Source organism: Rhinolophus ferrumequinum, chromosome 20 (assembly GCF_004115265.2).
Source record: "Rhinolophus ferrumequinum isolate MPI-CBG mRhiFer1 chromosome 20, mRhiFer1_v1.p, whole genome shotgun sequence".
NCBI classification, from domain to species: domain Eukaryota; kingdom Metazoa; phylum Chordata; class Mammalia; order Chiroptera; family Rhinolophidae; genus Rhinolophus; species Rhinolophus ferrumequinum.
In genome coordinates, this window is record NC_046303.1 from 19,184,999 (window position 1) to 19,208,825 (window position 23,827).

General features: G+C 38.9%; 1 protein-coding gene across 1 annotated transcript in view; it reads right to left on the reverse strand.

Moving 5' to 3' along the window:
• Nucleotides 1-874: 874 nt before the first annotated feature.
• Nucleotides 875-23,827, reverse strand: part of ABCB5 (ATP binding cassette subfamily B member 5) — a 91,808-nt gene continuing 68,855 nt past the window's right edge. The window contains exons 21-27 of the mRNA XM_033088551.1: nt 21,235-21,335; nt 20,245-20,385; nt 12,194-12,350; nt 10,260-10,457; nt 8,235-8,441; nt 2,585-2,731; nt 875-1,113 (exon numbers count right to left, since the gene is read on the reverse strand). Coding sequence (XP_032944442.1) covers nt 916-1,113; nt 2,585-2,731; nt 8,235-8,441; nt 10,260-10,457; nt 12,194-12,350; nt 20,245-20,385; nt 21,235-21,335 — 1,149 coding nt within the window. The 3' untranslated portion in view covers nt 875-915. The remainder of the gene's footprint in view (nt 1,114-2,584; nt 2,732-8,234; nt 8,442-10,259; nt 10,458-12,193; nt 12,351-20,244; nt 20,386-21,234; nt 21,336-23,827) is intronic.

Genomic DNA, 23,827 nt, shown 5'->3' on the forward strand with positions numbered 1-23,827 from the left:
CCTGACAAAACCAAAGCTCAGAATGATGGAATTTTTAGGATGGAACATGTGAGGCATTTCACTTCCCAGTGAAGAGAAAGACAACTACCTAATTCTTCAGAAATTTTACACTGTAATCCTCCCTATCCCCCTAACAAAGGGATACCGTGTTTCCCCCAAAATAAGGCCTAGCTGGACCATCAGCTCTATTACGTCTTTTGGAACAAAAATTAATATAAGACCCAGTCTTATTTTACTATAAGACCAGGTATCATATCATATCATATCATCATATCATGTCATATCATGTCATACTGGGTCTTATATTAATTTTTGCTCCAAAAGACACATTAGAGCTGATGGTTCGGATAGGTCTTATTTTGGGGGTAACAGGGTATACTGTAATTTGGGGAAACACTAGATATTCCTTGAGAGAGAAACATTGAGGAAGATATTATGAGAGAAACTCCTAAGGTTTGGAGAAAAGGATTAGGTCAAAGTACTCTCAAGTATGCTACAAAACACTGGAAGTTCTGAATTAAAATCATTCTTCCTGCAATGTCCAACTACATCTTTCTCTTTGCTAAAATCTTTCAGTTTAGTTACGTGGATAATTTTTCCCTCTGGGAACATGTTCCCAGTTACATAGTAGAAGTTGATGGGAAAATAGATTCACTTTGCAGAAACCTGCTTTACAAGCAAATGTGCTAGAATATTTTTTTATAAAGTGAGGGATAGAGGCATTATCTTACATGAGTTTTAGAAAATTTTTGTTTCCTTTTAAAAATCTGAAGGGAAGATGGTGTGTAAACAGAACGTGTCTGTACTTGAATAGCATGATTCCAGATATTGATCATGCAATAAAAGAGAGTGCCAAATAATTAGTAAGTACTTTTTCTTTGCATTACACAAGGATCAAACTATGTGCTAACAGCATCACTGCACTGACTGTGCATTTACTAATTTAAAATATATGTTTCCATTTCTCAGGAGCTCTTGATGAGTTCCCCATTCCTTTATTTTTCCATTGTGCAGAACCACTATCAAATCTGCATTCTGTACTGTGGAGAGTCTGTGAGCGACCACTAGGCACGTCCTCCCCTGACTGGCCTTGTTAAGGGCATGTTGAACCACCTGGAAGAGAGAAGGACCTGTGATCACTAGTTCAGGTTAGCTGCTAACAAACTTGCCTGAAACAAATCAGTTAAGGTAATCTAATAGCATTCTTTATTTGCTCATTCCCAAGGAAGTTGTCCTACTTTGTGATACATTCACCCTACTCAATAGAAATCTAGAAAAAATAATTATGGAAAAGTTTTGTGACAATGAATAAAAATAAAATGGCTATTTGTATCTAAGTAAGTGGTTCCAAACTCAAAGCCAGAAAGTAGTATTCCACACCCAAGTAGAATTATCTAATTGACTTTCATAGTACTTTTTAAAAATTTTTGTAGAATTTAACCGTAAAATTTTCCTGACTGAAACAGCATCTCAGCTACAATGAGGTTATAATGCTGTATAAAGGAAATGAGACTAGAGGGTGACAACCAATATTTGTGGAATATATAAAATGTTCCAATGACGGCTATTTATTTAAATATTTGCAATAACCCCATAAGGTGGGGGTATTTACATTTTTCAAATGAGTAAACCGAGATTTGAAAAGTCTAGGTCCCTTGACCAAGGTCATACTACCTGTAGCTAATGAATCCAAGATTATAGTCCAGCTGTTTGATTCAAAAAAATAATAATAATAATTTTTTTTTCTTTCATAACACGTTCTCTCCTTGGAAATCAAGAATGATAACCATCTACAAACAGCAATCAACTGGGGGTTAACCACATGAGCTCTTAGGTCAGACACCAGCTATTAGAATTTAGGGAATTACTTAACTTTTCTAAGCCTTGGTGTGCTAATCTGTAAAATGAGCACAATAATAAGATAACCTAATTCATCAAGTTGTTGTGAGGATTGAGATAATAGCATATAATGAACACTTGATAAATATTAATGATTATCATTTATTTAACCAATGTTCATTTAACAAATAGGTGCCTACTTGATGTAAGAAACTACTAGGGGACAAGGAGATAGCAAAGTTAAACATCTGAAAGAGTTTGCAGTGTAGGTCTACTGTCACATGTCTGCTTCCTTGTTTCCTTCTCAAATTGAGCCAATAGTCTGTAGAAGGTGGAGTAATTAGTAGGGTCTGACACTGCAGTGTCGATCACTCTGTTACACATGTAGATTGCCTTATTAATTTGTTTGGCATCATTGGAATAATGATAAAATAGGAAAGTTATTTTTCCTGGGCTTTTTCCTTGAGTGAAGAAACATTTCAAGTACTGGGCCCCTTTTTGATAATGAGACAAATTCAACAGAGGAAAACCTTCTAGAATATGAGAAGCCCTGTGGCCCAACTCTCTCCCACCTCCCCACCAGCCTCTATTCTTTGTAAAAGGCCAAAACCTTACTTAGAACTGGTGACCCTATGACTACAATTCTCTCCAGACCTTTCTTTCGGTAAACTAACTTTTCTTTCTTCCATGGTACTCCACTCTGGTATTCGGTATTACATTCTGAGATAAAAGAAGAGGATGTTACCTTTTCACTCTCATTATCAAGGGCTGAAGTGGCCTCATCCAACAATAAAATTTTTGGTTTTCGGAGAAGAGCCCTTGCAATAGCGAGTCTTTGTTTTTGGCCGCCAGAAAGCTGTGTTCCTTTCAGTCCAACTTGTGTGTTGTATTTCTATTACAGGAACATGTAATTAAGAAAGCAAGTCTTCGTTATTTAAATTAGCATGGCAAGTGTGGGTGAGAACCATCTAAATATTTCAAATTTTGCTACTGTGGAAAATTTGTGTCCTAATGAGTGCTGAAATCTATTCTTGTGCTTTGTTGCAAATAAATGCTAAACAAGCAGTAAACATTACGATCTCATTTACATATCTAATCTGATCACACACAGCAGATTTTGCCATTACCTTCCTACAAAGGAATTATTTGAATTAAAGCATAAGAAAAAAAGTATTGGCCAAAAAACCCAAAAGCGTTCTAAGTAAACACAAATCTTTTTCCACCAAGTTACATTCCTTTCTGTTTTCAGGTCAAGCTGCCTCAAAGTCTAAACACAAGGAAATCATGGGGTTCCTTCACTTTGGTTCTTGTTACATTTCTATGGGCACCTCTCTCCAGATGCCAGGATGCTGTTCTCAGTGGTGCAGGTATCTTCCTGGCAATAAGTTAGGCTATCATCTTGAGATAATCCATTCATCTTTTCAGGCAATAACAGTGACATTTAGTACTTCACAAGGTTTCCACAGCCCTCCTACTTACTCATGACCCCTTTTCCAGTGTTTCCCTCCATAGAAGGGTAAAGGAGATGTCTCATATCCTGCAGCCTTCCTAGTTCGCTCAACCACGATTAGTCAGTTCAGTTGGTGCAAGCAGACTCCTGCTTGCTTTCTAGATTGTCCCACTGTTTCTACTTCCCTCCAAGGTTCCACACTGCTATCTAGTAGCCTTGCCATTTACCTAACAAACACCTGCCATTGGTACCCAGACAAGAATGTGTGGATGGATCAGTTCCACTGGAAAGCAAGTCCAAGTATACAATCCTCTAAAGGTGGATCCTGTAGCAGCATCACAGAGGAGAAGCAGCACATGATTATATGCTGTTCATTTTATATTAGTACCATGGAGAAGGCTGAATGAATTGCCTTTCCCTCCACATCTGTCTTCAGAAGGTGCCATTCAGGCAGAGTAGGTACTGAGAAAGCCTGAGACATAACCTTATGACAAATGTGTCTACTGCATTCAAAGTTCATTTTTCAATGTAAAATACACAGTTGCTTGCTTTATATAAAACAATGGATGTCTGAATTACTAAAGCCCAGTAAAAGTGTCTTTTCTGAAGTGAATGCTCCACAAAGAAAACAGACTTCAGCTATCTCCTCTGTGACTGCCAGGAGGCTGGGCCCCTAAAATGCATTTTATTAAATTCAGAATCATAGGGCAGGATGATCAAATAAAACCATGTCATTCATTTTCACACACACTGCAAAGTTCCCATCAAAATTACAGAATCCAATCGTAAACCCAAAACAGGACTAGACGGGAATGACATGGGCTTGCAGCTCTTTCTGTCAGTCTAGCTTCAGTTGTATATGGCTTCTTCATGTAGCTGAAGAGGAAATCCCTTTGCATTTCTTGACTTACTCTAGATTGTAGGAATGTAAGTCTCAAGAATGAATTGGATGAAAATCAAATTCAGATGTTGTTTCCTGTCATTGAGCAGAACAGATTATAAATGTGGATATATACTGCAATGCGGGGTCTCTGGTCCCGCTCCCCGCACAAGAATGCAGGATATGGTGAGGCCAAAAAGGAACCCGGAGCCATAAATAGGGGAGTCATACCACTATATTCTCACTAGCGGCTGGGTTGGAGACACAGGAAGCAGGAGCCACACGATCCGCAATCTGCTGTCTGCTTCTCTGCCAACCAACCAACCCCCTTGCTAGCCGCAATCCGCCTGCTAACCGCACTTGCCAGCCGCAAGCTGTGCCTGCTAGTCCAGCCACGGCAGTTATATTAGTAGCTAATGGCTAACTGGTTACAGCTGATGGCCAACGAGTCACAGTTGATGGCCATCTATTACCCGAGCCAGCACCTTTCCACGTGAGCTCGAGAGCCCGGAAACTGCTCTCCTGCTCTGTCTCCTCAATACATTGTCTCAATAGCAACTTAAAAACATTTGCAGATACTTAAACTAAAGGTTTTCATTTTTTAATAAAGAATTACAGAGTTCCATTCTTTCCTGTTAAACTGAAAATCTAAATCAATTTTCTGGCAAACACTGGGATGATGAGTACACTGAAATCACCTGTTTTAGGAGCCGCTCAGGGGGCAATGGTTTCGCAATATGAACCTGGGGCTGAAAGCTAGTTGTATCCTGAAGGGAACATCAGAGAGTCTAATCCTAAACCAGCTGCATTCTAGAAAATCCCATGGGCCCTGGGGAGGAGTTGCAGGGCTGTTCAGTGGCTGAAGTCCTCCTCAAGGAGCCATGATGTGGCTTGTGTGAGAGCAGCCACTGTGTGATATTGTACGGAGTAAGTGACAGCTACACCTGGTCTACTTCTCAGTGGTGTCGCTTCAACTCCTGTCCCAAGTCCCAGACTGGTATTTCCAAATGCCTGCAGGCCATCTCCATGGCGTTCACCACAGATGCATGTCATGCAGGGACTCATGCGGGGTCTCTCATCCCGCTCCCCACGTAAGAATGCAGGATGTGGTGAGGCCAAAAAGGAGCACCCACAGAGCCCTAGATAGGGGAGTCATACCACTGTATTCTTGCTGGCCGCTGGGTTGGAGACACAGGAAGCAGGAGCCACACTATCCGCAACCAACCCCACTTGCTAACTGCAATCTGCACTTGCTAGCTCAGCCACCACCTTCTTGCTCACCCCCCATTTGCTGCTAGTGTAGCCACGGCAGTTATATTAGTGGCCAATGGCTCACTGGTTACAGCTGACGGCCAACTAGGCACAGCTGATGGTCATCCAATCACAGTTGATGGCCATTTACTACCTGAGCCAGCACCTTTCTACGTGAGGCCGAGAGCCTGCAAACTACACTCCTGGCTCTGTCCCCACAATGCATAAGCCTTCGCCCACTCCAGTTCGATTCCTTGGTATTCACCCTCTTGGTCTGACTGCCAGACAGGTCTGCAATCCCTTATTGGAAACTCTTAGAGCTATATCTGTTTAAGAATTCCATTATTTTTACTTTAAAAGAAAATATGCTATTATACTATAAATTGTATGTACTATATATTACATATATTTAACATATGATATATGTTATTTAAAACTGCCAGAAGGGACTGGGGAAGCAATTGGTAATCAAATACATGACTATTTGTGCAGAAATATTTGATTATTCATCTTAAGTAGGATTAATGAAGACTACATATATCCTCACATCATTTTGGCCACTAAACAAATTTACACCAAACATACAAAATTTGTGTATGTGTGTGTGTGTGTGTGGGGGCATCGAGTTTAAGAGCTTTTGGAAACCAGAACTGGGGGTTGGCTTCCTCCGAGCTGGGCCCTGGGGTGGATCAGTCTGAGAAGGCGGGTCCTTTAGAGCTTTCTCACAGATAGCTACAATCTTGTGCATCTCTGAACATGAGTTCTGTTGGTTTTCAAAGTTAGATGTTTTGCGGGCTCATCTCTCAGGTGCAGCTACTAGAAATTGAGGTGCCTGAAGTGGGGTTTGAGCCCTTCACTCCTTGGGTAGAAGCTGTAGGTTTTGAGTTTTCTCCAGGTTCTGGGTTGCTGCACTGGGGATGGGGTTTAGGAAAGATGTGTCCCAGCCTGTCCTATCCACTTTGAGGTGGTTTTCTTCTCATGTGCCCAATACTTAGTCATCACACAGCCAACCTTAGGCTTTTTAAAGAGGGGATTGTTCCACATGTAGCTGTAGACTCAGTGTGTCTGAGGGAGGAGGTGAGGTTTTCCTACTCTGTCATCTTGAATTGGAAGCTAGTCGTTCTTTTAGGAAATAACACCATCTTGGTTCTGAAGTTTATTGTAAAAAGTTGGCACACTAAATTTCTGCAGTGTGTAGTTTTGGGTAAATCTGAGAAATAGTACAATGAAAAGAATGAAAGCTAAACAATCTAAGAATAAAAGAAAAATGGTATAAAGATAATATATGTAGTGGTTCATCCTACATAAATTGAAGGAAAAACTCTGTCAGGGTTGTGGAGATAATCATCTGACCAGGAATCAACAATGCAGTGGGTGCCTTAGTTACAAAAGGGAACTGCCATTGAAAGACAAAGGATCACAATAGTTATAGAAAATGTGGTAATCCTTCTCTTACAGTTAGTACTGTAACTGTAGAACTGTTAGTACTGCAGAACCTTGGTGGAGGAAGGGAAATTGTCTTAAAGGCCTGTTTCTAGTTATAGGTACTATTTGGTGTGGACAGGAGATGGTGAGGGAAGATGCAGTAGTGTAACAGTTTGACAGTATGGTGACATTATCCTCCACCAGGACACAAGGCACTAGATTCGTTGTTTGAAGTAACTGTTATTAAACTTTGACATTTCCTTTTCAAGTGAGATAGAAAATTACATTATAAAAATGTGTTTCTAATTAAAAGTAGGTATCTATATTTTAATTTTTTGGTGTGATTTTGTATGTAGGTATAAACACTCAGATATTGCAAACACTTTAAATTACAATTACCCATTTCTGTGTGCTTCTTCTGGATTTGTATCCATGCTTGCTATGCTAAAGTCTTCTCTATGGTTAGCCAAGACTTGACTTTTCTGAGATTTTACATCAGCTCTTCCAGCCAGTACAGAGAGAAGACAGAAATGACAGGCAGGGACCTAACACTTTAGTGGGGAGAGGAGACACTAAACAAGTCAGTAAGCACCCCGGGTAATTTTAGACTGTGATAAGTACCCTGAAGACTATGTCATATGTGACAGGCGCAGTGGGGACTCTTTAAATAAGGTGGCCAGGAAGGCTTCTGCGAAGGTGACAAAGGAAAGAGCTTAAAAGTTAAGCAGCCGGTTCTGCAAGGAGCCAGAGGAAGGAGGTCCTGGCTGCAGAAACATCAAGTGGCGATGTCCCAAGGTAGGGAAGTACTTGGCATGTTCATGAGACAGGAGAGAGGCCAGCGTGGCTGCAGCAGGGTGAACATGTGGTGAAGAAGGTGTAGAGATGCCAGTGGGGCCAGATCACAGAAGGCCCGGCTGGCCACACGAGGAGTCTGGACCTTATTCTAAGTGCAATGGGATGCCAGTGGGAAGTCTGAGGAGGGATAGGATCTAATTTATGTTTTTAAAGCATCCCTCTAGTTGCTGTGAGGAAGAAGAATTATAAAGGGGCAAGATTAGAAGCAGGAAGACAGATTAAAAGGCTACTGGAGTGGTCCAGAGGTGGGAGAGGGGGATGATGGTGGTGTGGACATGAATAGAGTATAAATGGATAGAAGGTGAAGAATCAAAATATGAAGATTAATTCAGTGAATATTCATACAGTCTGGTGTTGGAAAAAATAGTCACACAAAAATCTCAAACTTTGCTGTTTTCACATCTAACTGTACATTAGATGCTGGCAATAAATAAACTGTATAATCAAGGAGCACGTAAAACAGTCACTATGCCCAGGAAACTACTTGGGCTTACTTGGCAGCTTTGTAGTTCAAGGTTTCAGATATTTTCTTACCTCAGGGAGACCTTCAATAAAAGAATGGATATTTGCTGCATTTGCTACTTCTTTTATCTCTTCTAACGGCACAACACGGCTGATATCACCATAGGCGATGTTCTCAGCAATGCTACAGTTGAAGAGCACAGGCTCTTGAGAAACGATCGCTATTTGGGAACGGAGCCATTGTACGTTCAATTCCTTTGCATCCACACCATCAAACAGCTGCCAAGAGCAGAATGGAGAATGGTATGTGAAGATCCAACACTGTATCAAGTTTCAGTTCACTGTATTCCATCATATACAAATCATAACAAGAAGGTTAGGCATTCAAGCTATTTCGTTGTGTAATGTTACCCAAGGAAGGCGCATAAATCATACGTTTTATAGATGCGGACAGCGTGTCCCTGACTAAAATGCCCACTCCTAAACTTACTTGATGTTTCTAGGTATGGCCATGTATTCTAGAGACCTACCCGGAGGCTACAGTGAAGCCAGCTGTTCTGCTCTGAAGTCAAATGCAAATGACCAACCTCCCCGGTAGCAGGACCCTGCTTTACGAAAGCCCAGAGAGAGACTGATATAGTAGTCTACATGTAGAAACATGTCAGGTGGCACATAGCCATGTTTATCTACATGGATATAAACTAACAGCCAACCAAGTATGTGAGGGGGCTCTTCAGGCACTGGGGAAATAGTGGTAAACAAGACAAAGCTCTCGCCCTCCTGCAGCTTATGTTCTAGTGGAGACAGGCAGGCAGTAAACACACTACTAAGAACTCAATAAACTCAGACAGAGAAAGTGTCTGGAGGACAGGGGAGTGGGATAGAGAGTGGCTGTGGGAAGGGGGTGGGCAGGTGCATTATTTTCTGTAGCGTCTGTAAGAAGCCCTACCTAGGGAAGTAGCATTTAGACTGAGACATGAATGACGAGAAGGAGCCAGCAAAGAGTTTAGAGTAAGAACATTCTAAGCAAGAACAAAAGCCCAAAAGTGTGTTTAAAGAACCTGAGGAAGCCACTGAGACTGACACACAGTGCTCCACGAGGTGGGGTGGTGACAGGAGAGGGGTTTGGAGAGAGGCAGGTGCCAGATCATGAAGGACCTTGATGATGGCTTATTTTAACTGTGGTGGAAACCACTGGAGGGTTTAGAGGAGGAGTGTCACATGCTGTGTGCAAACAGATGAGTGTCACCTAATTTTGTTATCTATTGTTGACTCTCTTGTCATTGGTAATAAGGGAGACATTTTTGACCATTACGTTTTGCAAATAGTCACTGAGAATCTGTGATAGGGAGAAGACTGTAAATTGCAGGAGAATAAGGACTAATATGACAGTCTTTGACTTTTAGGGGCTTATAGGTTTGTTCTTTTTTTTGTGGGGAGGAGGAGGAAGAATAGGAAGTTGTGTTTGTGTATGTGTATGTGTGCGATGTGGTGGTTGGGGTGGAGAGGGTAACTGAAAACCTGAAGATAAGGTAGAGTAAGGAAAGTGCCAGGTGAGACCAATAGCACATGGAGTTCAAAGGAGGGAGAGGTGACGTTTTTTGGAGATCAGAATGCAGGACTTAATGGGGTTGATTCACAGAAGCCCCTATATGCGGCAGGTTTTAAGAATTGGGGAGGGGCAGGTGAAGATGGCCAGTGGGAACAGCAGAAAGCTTGAGGGAGGCGGAGGAAAACTGTTTTCTCTGTCTTAAAGCAGAACAGAATAAAGAAAGAGCCCAGATATGGATATTAGACCAGTACTCCAACACCTGTATTGTTAAAGAATTTCATGGATTATAAGATCTGAATTTCTACCTCCAGAATGACTAAAGAATCTTTGGGTGTTTGTACTTGGCTTCATAGTCCTATCCATCACTGCTGTTATGGTTTGCTTGTCCTCTTAGTTTTAAGGGACGGAGTTTTTTGGGTTTTGTTTTCCTTTTAACTACAGTGCTGTTTGCCCTACCCAAACTGATGAGGATGCTTAACCCCAAGAGAATGTTTAAGAACAGCACCACTAACCCCCAGATACACTGTATTTAAAGGCCGTCTTACTAGTTGTCCTTTCACGGGGTCATAAAATCTCAGCAGAAGTTGGACAGATGTGCTCTTCCCACAGCCACTGCTCCCAACAAATGCGACTGTCTTCCCTTTCTCAATACTGAGGGATAAGTCACGAAGGATAAGAACATCTGGGCGACATGGATAGAAGAAAGAGACTTCTCGAAACTCTATATTCCCTTCATATGTGTCCTGTGAAAGAAAGTTGGCAGCATTTAGAAAGGTTGCAACACCTTACATTGGCTGAACCCTTTCTGAAAATTGTGAACAACCATTTTAATTTTCAACATTGCATTCCTTCCTGTCTGTAGAGCTGCTGACTGCACATAGGTTTCTGTCAATTTTGTGTAGATTTTATACCGGTACTTCTTGCTGTCTTCACTATTGGACCTCACAAATTTGCTTAAAAACACTGGTTTCCTTCAGCTTCACTACCCAGACACAGTCCCACTGGCAGATTAGCTGTTTGACCAGCTGCTCTGAATGAATACATCTTTTTAAAAAAATTTAGTTTGTGCTTTACAGACTTTAATTGCTTAATTCAGAATAGCTGGAGTCCTCATAAACTATACGTATAAATGTTATTTTATTTATTTTTTTAACTTTTTATTGGGGAACAGTGTGTTTCTCCAGGACCCATAAGCTCCAAGTCAAGTCATTGTCCTTCAATTTAGTTGTGGAGGGCGCAGTACTGCTCCAAATCCAGTCACCATTTTCAGTCTTTAGTTGTAGGGGGCGCAGCCCACCATCCCATGTGGGAATTGAACCGGCAACCTTGTTGGTAAGAGCTCGTGCTCTATCCAACTGAGCCATCTGGATGCCCGTATAAGTGTTATTTTTATAAGTTGGACCATGTTTTACAGTTTCAGTCTTTATAAGAAACATTTCTATGTTCTATGCCATGTACATAGTTCTATGAAGACATTATCAATGAAACACTCAATCCCTATATTGTAATGTTTACAAAGAAATAAGAGTAGCAGTATTATTATACATCTAAAACCTAAGATTAAAAGAGAGTTTCCTTCATTACTTTACAAAAGACAAGTATGAAATGTTATTTTGACTGATGTATTTTTGAGCACTCTATTTTGAGAATTTCCAGATCCTTTTATTTCTATCACTAACAACTAGCATTCCTTTTAAATAATTATGTGACTCTAGTGATAATGTACTATTTTAAGCTGTCATAGTATATAAATATACTGTTAAAATTCTAGAGGGAAATAATTTTAAATTAAAAATTTCTTTTAAGCATATATACTTAGTGGCTATTCTTAATTTTAAACTGTCTAGAAAGGTCTTAAAATTGAATATATATTTAATGTGTAAGACTACTATTGAGAGGCTTGTTTTGAAATTATACAATATCCCTACTATTTCTCTTTTAATATTCACAGTCTTTCACAGTTTGCGGCTAAGTATGTGAGCGCGCGCGCGCTTCTGTGTGAATTTAATAAATATAGCTCCCTTTTCCCCCTCTCTTCTGTTTGCAGATATATCAAGCATGAAATATGGTGTCTGAAGCTGCGAGCATTATTTACTTTGTATATATTATCACAGAAACAAACAAACCCTAATGCACATCTTCATCTAAGACTAAAACTTTTGCTGTCTAAATAAAATTAAGTATGTAAATCAATTCTCTGTTGAAGAACATTCTCATGGCATCAGGCAAATAAATAAACTAGAAGCATATAGTTTAATATAAAATACGTATGTTTTAGTAGTAGAGGTGAAAATTTGATTAAGACAAGACACCCTTTTTTCCTTTGTAGCCATAACAATTACTTTATGTAAACTTTTAAAAGTCTTTATAGCACTATTTCTTTGCAAAGTTATCAAATAATGCCTTAAGTGCCTATTTACAGAGCTTGCAAATGGACAATTAACAGTAAGTGGACATTTAAAAACATCGTTATGCTTACTAGTTTTTTCCCTTCTTGACTATTGCTGTCTATAGTTGGCTTCTTTTCCAACAAAGCAAACAGATGTGCAGCCCCAGATTTGGCTCTTGAATATTCAGGTGCCAAAGCAAGTGTTTCTCCGATGGCCATAGCTCCGTATGCAATTGCAGTAAAAACTCTATCAAAAGATAAAGCATTTGAATCTTAGGTCCATTTCAAACAATGGAGCTCTAAAAGTAAAGGAAAAAACAGGCACAGGAATATAATCTTGATCTTGACAACACCACTAATGCTGAGGCCCCAACAATGATATCTCTTTTAGAATTTTCTACCACACAATGATCATCCCTTGCTCTGTACAGCAAAATAAACTTTGAAGCTTGGGTAATCTTAAAACTTTATCTTCCAACTAGAGACACAAGTCAAAGGCCCTAACCAGTGAATATAAAACTCCTTAGCCACCTTGATATAAGGCTCACTTGCTTGGAAATTTGAGAAAGAGTTCAACTGACAGTAGGAAGAATGAGTTTCCTGTAGTGAGATCTGAATGAATCTCAGAACATGTGGATGATTTTTTTTCCTGTTTTGCATATACTGTATGTAATGTAGTTAGGACAGATAATTGATGCCAAATGATTGATCATCTTATTAAAGTGCTCCATGATTTAAAGAGAACAAAGCATGGGATTGTACTTTTTATTAAGGTCCTCAAAACAAAACCTGACTAAAAATACACCTTAGCAAGACTAGAAGAAAGAGCTTTGATCTTTTAGGTTTGCTATAGATTATGATCTCAGTTTCAAAACATGTTAATTATAAAACGGTAAGTATGCAATTGATATTTGGAAGCATACAGAGTATCCACAGAAATGTGGCCTATCATATACATTTCAGTAGCAGAGCTAAAGGTATAATTCAGCTAAGACTGGACAAGTTTCACTGTGATAGTGAAACATTAATCAGTAAAAGGACATCACAGAACCCATGGCTTGTTTGCCGTGCTGGATCACAGCAAGGTAAATGTACGTGGTCTGCGCATTGTTTCTCTGGAGATGGCAGCACCTACCAAATGGGCATACTGATGCAATGTCTTCAGTCATCTAGACCTCAGATCCTGACTCTTGTCTTTACAAAGATCAAACGTAGTATGAAATATTAAAACAACCAGTTTACTGGGATGCTGGATGCTAAAAGTACTGTAACCACTAGTTCTGTGATTTTCACTACCGTGTTTTCCCAAAAGTAAGACCTAGCCAGACAATCAGCTCTAATGCATCTTTTGGAGCAAAAATTAATACAAGACCCAGTCTTATTTTACTATAATATAAGACCAGGTATAACATAATATAATATAATACCAGGTCTTATACAATATAAGACCGAGTCTTATATTAATTTTTGCTCCAAAAGACGCATTAGAGCTGATTGTCTGACTAGGTCTTATTTTCGGGGAAACATGGTACTAATATTTACAGAGCTGTTTAAAGCTCAAAATGCCATTCAAAGTTCTTAGTACCCAGCTATAAATCTCAGAAGTGGTTATTGAATTTATGTAACACATCAGAGGTTTATTTTTATTTATTTACTTATTTTTTTAATGCAAGGAAAAAATCGAACTGAATTAGACTTAAGCCTCAGTCTAATACAGGAGTCAGCAGGTGAGATGATGGGAAGGTAATTGGATTATGAGTCAGGAGATCCGGATTCTAGTCCCACAGGGATAGAGGATTCTCAGAACAATTGAGAAAATACCTTCCTTCTCTGATGTGAGATACGCCAAATCATCATCTACCTGTTCTAAAATGTCCACCATTAGAAGTCAGTTAAGGCGTTAGGAATAACAGTACAGAGGCCAATGTCTTTGTTAGGTCCCTCTTAAAACGGAAATTGACCTCACAGGGGAGAAAAGCCATCCATTTAGAACTTGTGTCTGTTTTTGAGAGGTAAGTGACCCAATGGATGCACAATAGAGCAAGAAGAAAAGTTTCAGAGGAGGGAGAGTACCAGTTAAAAGCCCCAATGCTCTCCTTATTGGGTTATGTGTTCGGGGAAGATAAGTGGGATGGGAGTGGATATAGATAAGGATTACAATGAGGAACCTAACTTTGTGGTTACAGGACTACGTGGGGATTGAGTTTGGGACATTAACCTCCTCTCTATTTTTGTCCCGGGTGGGTTCTGTATAAAGATAGGCCATGGCTAGAATGCTACAGAATCTGTCCTAACCTAGTCTGGCCCAATTGTCATGCACTTCCACTCAAAAAGTATTTATTGCACAACCATGAGTGCTGTAACTCCATGACAGAGTTAAACCAGATCCTTCCGATCTGGTCCAAACTCCTGGAGGCATTTCAACTGAGAGCCTACACCAGAGAAATGTTCAGGCCAACCTCCCAGGCCATTGTTTGGCTTGGGAATTTCACCTATCTGGGATATATAAAAAGGAATAATTTGCTGTAATGACAAGTGTTTTAAAGTCATAAATAACACATTTGTTAAAGTATTAATTTATAATAATTACTTACATATCCCTTTCATGCCTGTAAATAAGATTACAAGTAACATTGCACAGTTCAGAAATGATTTTCATGTTGAACTACTAACTCTTGAAGTATAAGTATGTAAAATATGAAGTAAAACCCCTAAAATTCAACTTCTGTAATTTTCTTAAGCTTGAATTGCGCATGGAAGAAGAAATTGTACCTATAGTTTATCCTTATATGGCTTTATACTGAATTTATACTGCTATACTGAATTTATAGCAAAAATCTTTGGGTTGGTAGAGGCTGAGGGAGGAGAATATCGAGCACTGGTAAAGGCCTGGGAAGGATTTTCAGATGCTGGGCCTAGTTTTATGGGTTCTCCATGGGTTCATGGGGCCACTGTCACTGCATTCTCACTACACTGATCTTTGCAAGGACGTCCAAGCCATGGCGAAATCCCTTTGCTCATCATTGCTGCTGAAACAAAACTGGAATTTTAAAAAAGATCTTTGGCTAGGAACAACACAAAAAAGCATAGAAATGAATGATCCTTATTTGAACACAATTGCCAAATAGGAACACCCTGCATAGCGACTGATTCAGATTTAGTTGTCTCCCCTTAACCCCGCTCCCATAGTCAGTTTGTACAGCTTTGGTGACTTACTCTAAGAGGAGGTACACCGGGGAGGGGGTTCAGAGCCTGGGCTCCGACGCTAGACCACTAGGACCACATCCAAACTCCACCATTTATTTACTAGCTGTATGACCTTAGGCATGTTCTCTGTGCTTGTTTTCTTATTGGCAAATGGAATATAATGAGACTATTTACATCTTATAGGGCTGTTGTGAGAATTAAATATATTAATATTATAAAGTGCTTAGTGTAGTGCTCAACAAATATTTAAGTTATTATTATTCCTCATAGAACTGAAAGTTAATGGCATACTTTCTATTGGAAATAAGCTCTTCAATAGGTATAGAATATAGGTTACTAGCACAGCAGGTCAAATCACAACTTTTGAAGTCCCCACTCAGTAAGTTTCTTTTAGTTTTGACTGGAACGTACAGTATCTTTCCTCACAGAGGTGGCCATTACAATTATCCCAATATACATACTCATTTCTTCAAACATCCATATAATAACCCAAAGATCCTTTTCTTCTCATCCTAAATCCCCTCCTCAACAGATGAAGATGGAATGTATACAACTTACATTTATTTGGTACTTTGAATGTTTTCATATACATGATACCATTCAATCACTTATGAGATAAGGACGATAGGAACTCATATCACTTCTTAACAAGTGAGAGTAGCCCAGATAAATTAAGCAGTTTCTCTAGGATCACATAGTGGTGAAACTGCACGACTGCAACTTGAATCTCCTTGTTCACTGTGGTTTTCCTTACACGGTGCTCTTTCCAGTGGAAAGGTGGCCTGAACTCCCTCTCCCACCCTCACCCCCACCCCACCCCTTCTCTTTCTTTTACTCTCTGCATGTTGGAGTTTGTTACCACTTGTTTCCTATATTAGAATCTCCAGAGGGCCCTACATATCAAATCTCCCTTGATTTGTCTCCGTTAGATCCCTTCAGTCATTGATCCCTCTATTTAGTCTCCTTATCTTGTCCTCCTCTCTTCTGGATAACATCTGGGGACGTGTGGGGCGGAAGCTGGGTGGCTGCCCCTGCAGTGAGCACTAAAAGAAGACTTTGTGTTTTCCTTGTTTTGGCTAAGTAAGGTTGCTTTCTTAATTATAATGGTGACACGTGCAGTTCTTCCATGGCTGTCCAGCCTACCAGAGCAAAGATAGTGGTGGAGGTCATGCTTGCTTCTTCTTACTCCTTATTATTTCAAGCTATCAACCAACTATTACTATTCATTGAAAACCTGCCTATATCACTCTTTGGCCAGCAGTCACACTGAATATTCAAAGTCCTATATGAGTTCCTGGCAAGAGCTGCAATTGGAATTTTGGAGGAGTAGAACACAACACAAAAGCTGCCAGGCTCTGCTTCTCAGGAAGTTTTCAAAGCTGCAGCTGTTGCTATTACTGTACTGAAGGCTGTCATGACTTGATTCTTTCTTAGCCATGTGCTCTCCTTAGCTTCCTGGTAATACGTGTAGCAAAGAAGAAAGAAACAGAGAGAGAAGAAAATTCTGGAGTGGAGGTATGGGGAGTTACAGAAACCTTGGCTGGGCACTAATGGTTTCTAGACTATATTGCAAAAAACAAGTCAGCTAGAAACTAACCTTAAAGTCACTAAAACTCAAATAGGAGAAAATAATTCTGTAGTTCTCAAAGTCTGCACATTTATAGTGAAGTGAATCAAAAGTGTTGCCAGGGCTAACAGAGGCAGAGGGGGAGAATCTTACTATATACAGAGGTTGCCAATAAATATACACATTTTAAGAAAGGAAAAAACTTTATTAAAATTGTAATACTCGATATAGACCAATAACAAAAGATGAATACAAGTCATGTGTATACATTTTTTTGGCACCCCCGGTATATGTGTATGAGACCCTAAACGAGACTTGCTAAATGCCTATGCATTGGCTGCAAGGCAGCAGAGTAAAAATGTCATCACCTTTTAAAAAAACGTTCATTTCAGAGAAATTTCTACAATAATAGAGATGGATGGAGACAGCTCCTACCATAAGAAATGTATGTTGCCTTTTTTAGAGGAAAATGCTAAGGCTAATAATAGTAATAGTTATGCTGATAAACTAACAGTATGAGCACATGAAGGGATTCTGCCGTTACAACTTCCTTTGTGCATCTCCTTTTCTAAGGCACACTGTCATTTCTGAGAGACAGCTTATCCATCCCTGTAGCTACAAAGTATGAAAATACATTCACATTTTATAGGGTGAATAAAACATCTTTATTTTTAACAATAAACTAAAATATGACTTCCCCAATTTTTATATAATAATAGGAGGTTTCTGGTAGTGGCCAAAATGAAACCCTCAGGTTTTAAGCAACTATAAAGAGCAGACTGGGATTCAGTTTCTGTGCTCAGATTTCTTAAAGTGTGAACCTCGGATTCTGTACCTGAGAATAATCTGGGATGGTTGGCAAAATGTAGATTCCTGGCCCTATACAAAATCTCTAGGTTAGATTTGTGGGGTGACCTCCAGGAATCTGCATCTTTAACCAGCTCCTTGATTGGTGAGTTAGGAAGCCGCTGATTTAGAGAATGACACAAATTTCTTTTTACCTAAGAAGGGTTCTAGTAGAAGGGTTTTCTTTGTAAGCCTCTTCCATTCAGTTAGTTGATTAGATAGAAAGCTGTCACCCTAGATTCTAGAAAGCAGAGTCTTCTAGGACAGGTATAATTTTGTGTGTCTCAATATGTCACTTGTGACATATTCAATGGTGGTTGGGGGTCACACCGGGTCTCTAAGAAGGCTAGAGACTTTGGTGTTGAAGACAAATCTTATCTATTCACATTTTGCATGCCCCATACCCATATTTCCCAGAGACTCTCTTCTTTGTCCATACCATAAAAATATGGGTATCCTTACTATGTCTGTAGTCAGGTTGAATGAAATTCAAATAAAAAGTGATACCAGTGGCCCTAGCTTAGGTGCTCCCTGTTTCTTCCTTCCCTCAGGACACTGGGAAATACCAATGGGTTACTGTTCATTAATCATTGCTCTTATGTTGATATCCTCCATATGTTCTGGTAGCGAAAATGCTTATGTCCCCAGAAATGACCTTTGTTAATGAATTAATGAAAATAAATGCAGGAAGTGGGGTAGGTCAGTAGGATAAGGAATTTTTGTATTGGGACCTTTGGATTCTCTTACGTTTTAGGGTCATTGAATAACATTAACCATGTTATTTGTTCCTTTTATGTTAAGCAGCAGCCCAGCTGCTTCTCATTCAAATGTTTGGAAAACTAAGCAAGATATATATATAAATTGTTTTACAGATTCTGCGAAAGTTTGTCTTGTCAGAATTAGTAATAATAGTAATCTTAATGACACTAATAATAAAAAATATCTGGTAAGCAAAGCCTCTGGCAAATTGAATCATGAACTTGAATCGGTGCTCTGCCACTTGCTGATTAAGTGACTTTGGGCAAGTTAGGTAACTTCCTCGAGTCTTAATTTTTCCCATTTGTAAAAATTTCACAGGGTAGTTGAGAGGTTTAATCAGATAATGTGTGACAAATTGTTACTACCGAGTAAGAGTTTAATCAAGTTTTGTTGTTATAGTGATTATCATATGAAACAGAATGGTTGGCAGTCTTTAAAGGCTCTTTTTAAGAAACATCCTGCCTGCTATCACTTGCAGGCATGATAGTGATCAGCATGATTTTGAGGTTGTATAATTTTTTTAACCAAGGAAATTGCTTGCTTAGTATTAAGCTAAACAAATCTCAGTATGTAGAAGTAGACTCCCAATTACAGACATACTATTTTTATATAAATGGTGTCTATGACTTAGACCTACCTAGTCCTCTACCAAAGCACCTGATGTTAGACACGGGGATGTGGAAGGGAAGAAAAATAGAAGAATCTGAAAAACAGGAGTAATGTGGAGAAGTTGACTCTAGAAGCACATTTCCAGGAATGACCGGACTGCCTGATTAATTTGTCCTACTAAGCTTGGCCTACTAAGTGCCAAGCTTTTGTTTTTGCCTCTAGGGAAACATTAGTGACCAGAATAAGTTAAGCTCTGCCCTCCCTGAGCTTAAAGTCTACGCACTTAATAAACACAGACACAGAATGGATAACTTAATACAGTGGTAGGTGCTCTGTACAAAGTGATGCCTGGTAACAGGATGGAGAGTGATGACGGGGGCAGGGGGGACTGCTCTGGGCCATCAGCAAAGCTCCTTCGGAGCAGGGGACCTAGGAGCAGAAGCCTGGATGGTGAGGGAGAGGCAGCTCGGCAGGGCCGTGGGGAACCATCATTCCAGGCAGAGGGAAAAACAAGTGCAAAGACACTGAGCTGGAAGTTCTGGGGACAGAAATGGCACATGTGGAGCTGCTGTGTAGGGCAGTTCACAAAAAAGACAGCAGTGGATGAGGTTGCAAAGGAAGGCACAGGCCCCAAATTCGTAACTATGTAAATGGAATCCCAAAATAAAAGCTCCAGCAAATGCGTGGGGAAGAGTCAGCCTCTCTGGGATGCCACGATCAACTCCAAATACGACTTTTCAGCAGGGAAACACAAACTTATGTGTTTCTTTGGAATATTTGCTTAGCAAAGAACTCAACCTCACTGATTTAGTCATACTTGATGAAGCCATCTCCGCCTTGGGAGTTCCATGAAGCCTCACAAATTCCAGAAGGAATGGATGACAAGAAGGTATATTTTATCCTTATATTCCCACATTCTAATAAACTAAAACAGAGAGCAATTCACAGAGGGGTTTAACTTAGATTACCTGTATTATATCAGTATCAGTATTTTGCCAGTTAGATTGAACTCACAGATATTAAATAACAAAATTTCCACAGTATGCCTTTCCCAGATACATAATTTAAATGATAATGCTTATACACTAGACATCTTTCTGCTTAATTTAATTACCTGACCCATTTACAGAATTTATGTATTTGTACAACTTACATGAACATGCCCTCCGGGGTCATTCGTCCGGCTTGAATTAAATAGATTCCAAATCGAAACCCCACTGCATAGGCAAAATATACAAAGGCATGGCTGAATGCATAACAGCTTCCAATGATCTGTGCTTTCTTCAAGGTATTTCTGTAATGCACACAGTTTACTAAATAATGGGGCATGAAGTATAGCAAGAACATTTTAATAAATGTAGAGTAATGAGCATAGAAGACTAGACGTGTTATTTAGGTGAGGTTCAGTTTTCTAAGAATTAAAGAGAAAGTGGTTTATTTAACTACTGAGAATTATTATAGAGAAAACAGAAAATATAATGATTTTCTCTACAGCTATACACTCTATAGTCCAGTGTAACAAAGTTACTTCTATGTACTTTCAAATAAATGGACAAGGTCTGTGAAAGGACAGCTAATGAAAGAGTTAAAGGGATTTGGTTTAGAAGTATTTAGAAATATTTTCTATCCTAATCTTGAACTAAGAGAGTAAATAGCAGAAATGAAAGGTCAGTACAAACCACAAGAATGAGTGTAAAAGAGTACAAACCTATCTCTCTGATACAGTAATACAAAGAGTATCACTAAGTAAATGTGATAAGGAGGACTAGTTTAAAATTAAAAGGGGTGATCACATTTACTGTGTATATAGTCATTTTAAAATGTGAACTATTTTAGCAATTCTTATTTTCTTTCTTGACTGTGTTATTTCTCAATCTTGTTTCAGGAAAATAAGAAAAATGTGTACACTTAGTAATATTACATGAAAATGTGGGAGGACCTAAAACATACATTCTAACAGTGCTTGCTCTAGATTCCTCTTCTAGTTTTCTCTTGGTGAAGTCATGTGAGAAATCATGATATGCCATTATTAGGAATGATTTCAGAGCAAATGAATTGGCAGGGAAACCACTGGAGTCATCCACAAGAACTGCGTTTACAATAACAAATATAGTTAATGGAGTCAGTATGAATCTGCAATCACCTGTGCTGAGTCAGAAGAGTCTCCTCATACCTTTGCTCAAAAGCCTTTTCTCTTGTTAATGACACTATAGTACGGATATTCTCCACAGCTTCGGTTGCTATCTTATAAAACAGGACAACACAATATAGAAATAAAATTAGTAATGGTTAAACTTCTCCTGGTTGTGCATTTCAGTCATTTACACAGGAGACATATTAAGTACATCAAGTCAGTAAGTTTTCCTAACGAGTTTTCTTAGCTTCCTTTTTTCTTCCCCCAAAATAAGACAGGAAAATAACATTTCAGGATAATAGGCTCAAGGAACATTTCTTTTGAAAAGATTTAGTCCATTGAACTAAATATAGCTCCCTTCAAGTCTTCACTGAACTTCTTTTTAAACTGGTTCCATAAGCAGAGGGATCACACAGTGAGCATTATGTTCACGTGAATTATGCGAAGGAACTATCTAATGAATTATGAGATAATTCAAGGAGAAGATAGCAGAGAAAATAAAATAAATAATTATTTTATTCTAGCACAGAAATGTAAATAGCAACCAAAGGACTCGGGAACATTACAGTAAAGAAACACAGGGTGTGGCTATAGAATTCTGGATAAACTATAGCTGTTTCTCATTTTGATGTCTACGAACTTAAAAATATATTTAATTCAAATATAATTAATGCTTCCCCATTTATATAGTTTTAAAAAAAGGGATCATCACATGAAATCCAAAATGGAGGAAACTTTTGGCTTAGAATAATTTCTTGGACATGAGAACACATGTCAACTTGGAAGAGAAACTTCCAGCTTTCACATTCTGTTTCCAGACTGGCAGAGTGGATTGTGGGACAGAAGAAGGCCTAGGTGGACACCAAGTGTTATTTGAAGGAGAACTTGGGTTACAAGAGAGAACTAGATTTCTGGACTGTGGTCAGGACACCTGGATTCTGCTCTCAATTTTGATGTTGAGTTGTTCTAAATTCTCATCAATTTCAAAATGAACTCAAAGAAAACTCAATTTTTAGCATTCCGTGGTATGCAAGGAAAATGGATAAGAAATGCTGAAACCTTGAGGGAAAAAACGGAATGAATAAAAACATCTGTGATCATTTTTCACAATGGAAAAATGACTATTATCATTAAAGAACCTTAGAAAATAGTCTTTTTTTTTTTTTACTAATATTGTCATTTTAAGTATAAAAAATAAAACATGTGATGATATGTCAAAATTTACATATGCAACCAAAGAAGGACCAAATATGTTTTATTGGCCCATATTCTAAGTTCTGGTGTTGGGTAAATTGACTGATTTAAAGCTACTGGGGAAGGACACAGATTGCCTAATTAGTTGGAATTACTGATTGCATAGTCTGAGGTTACCCTACTAGTACAAAAAGGAAAAATCAAAGGGCATATATACAACTAAAGCTCATTATATGAAAATTAAGATGAGTAAAATATAATTATTTAGGGCACCACTAATTTAGAAATTGTGATCATTTGGGCACATAGAGGGCTCAACAACTTTTCACCGTCCCTGACACAAATATATGCTAAGTAGTTCAGTCTGTACTGCCCAAGCAGACATTCCCGGGGTCCTTATCTAGTGTAAGAAAGGTGGAAAGGTCCAAAGATCATCCAAACCAGATTTCAATGAGTCATGTACTTGGCATCCCTCTTCATGAATAGTCACGCTATTTATGTATCAGCTGTGATACAGTCAGAGTGATAAAGGCCGTAAGTGATATTAAAATCATTTTCATATTCAGAGGGTGTCCACCAGTGTTATAAAGATCTTTGAAAGTGTATCGTGAGAACAGCTTAAAGACTCGGGGATAAATGGCCAAGAGAAGGCTCGGTGTCTACATGGTGCAGCTTCCTAAAGGCTGTCAGTCTTTGGATTTCTACCAAGATAAAAGCCAAGAAGAGCAGGATAGAAGACCACAGGAAAAAACAAACAAACAGACAAAAAACCAAAACTGTTGGCAGCCTGGGAAAGTAATGCACTGCCTGCCACTGGAGGGAAACGGTAGGTAGAAGATGGATGGACACTGGACAGGTTGACAGGAATGTTGTACAAGAGATTCCTACTTCGGGTGAGTGATTGGATCAAATGACATCTCTTTCAATTCTTAGAGGTTATGCTACTACAATACTAATGTTTCCCTAAGTCCCCAGTACAATCATTATTTTTATGAATATGAATGATCCTGAGATTATATGTCAAAACATTTTCCAAGTAATTAAATAAATTGTTCATTTTGATCAGTACAAAAATGGTCTTTGTCTCTAAATCTTATTTTAGGTAGTATCAATTAAAAAGAGATGCATTGCTTTGTGTTCAGTAACGATTACATTTCCTCTTTATGTAAAAAAATAAAATACCCAGAATTGTTCAAGAAAATTTAATCATTGAGCAGTCAGAGAATGGGAAATCACGATGTTAGAAAATTCCCCCAGCATACGGTAACAGTAATAATGGCTGACATTATTGAGTGCTTACTGCTTTCTAGCACTATTCTAAGTGTTTTGCATATAATAAAGCTAAGTGTTTTGTGTAATACAAAAATCTGTAAGTGGATACCATTATTATTCCCCCTTGACAGAGGGA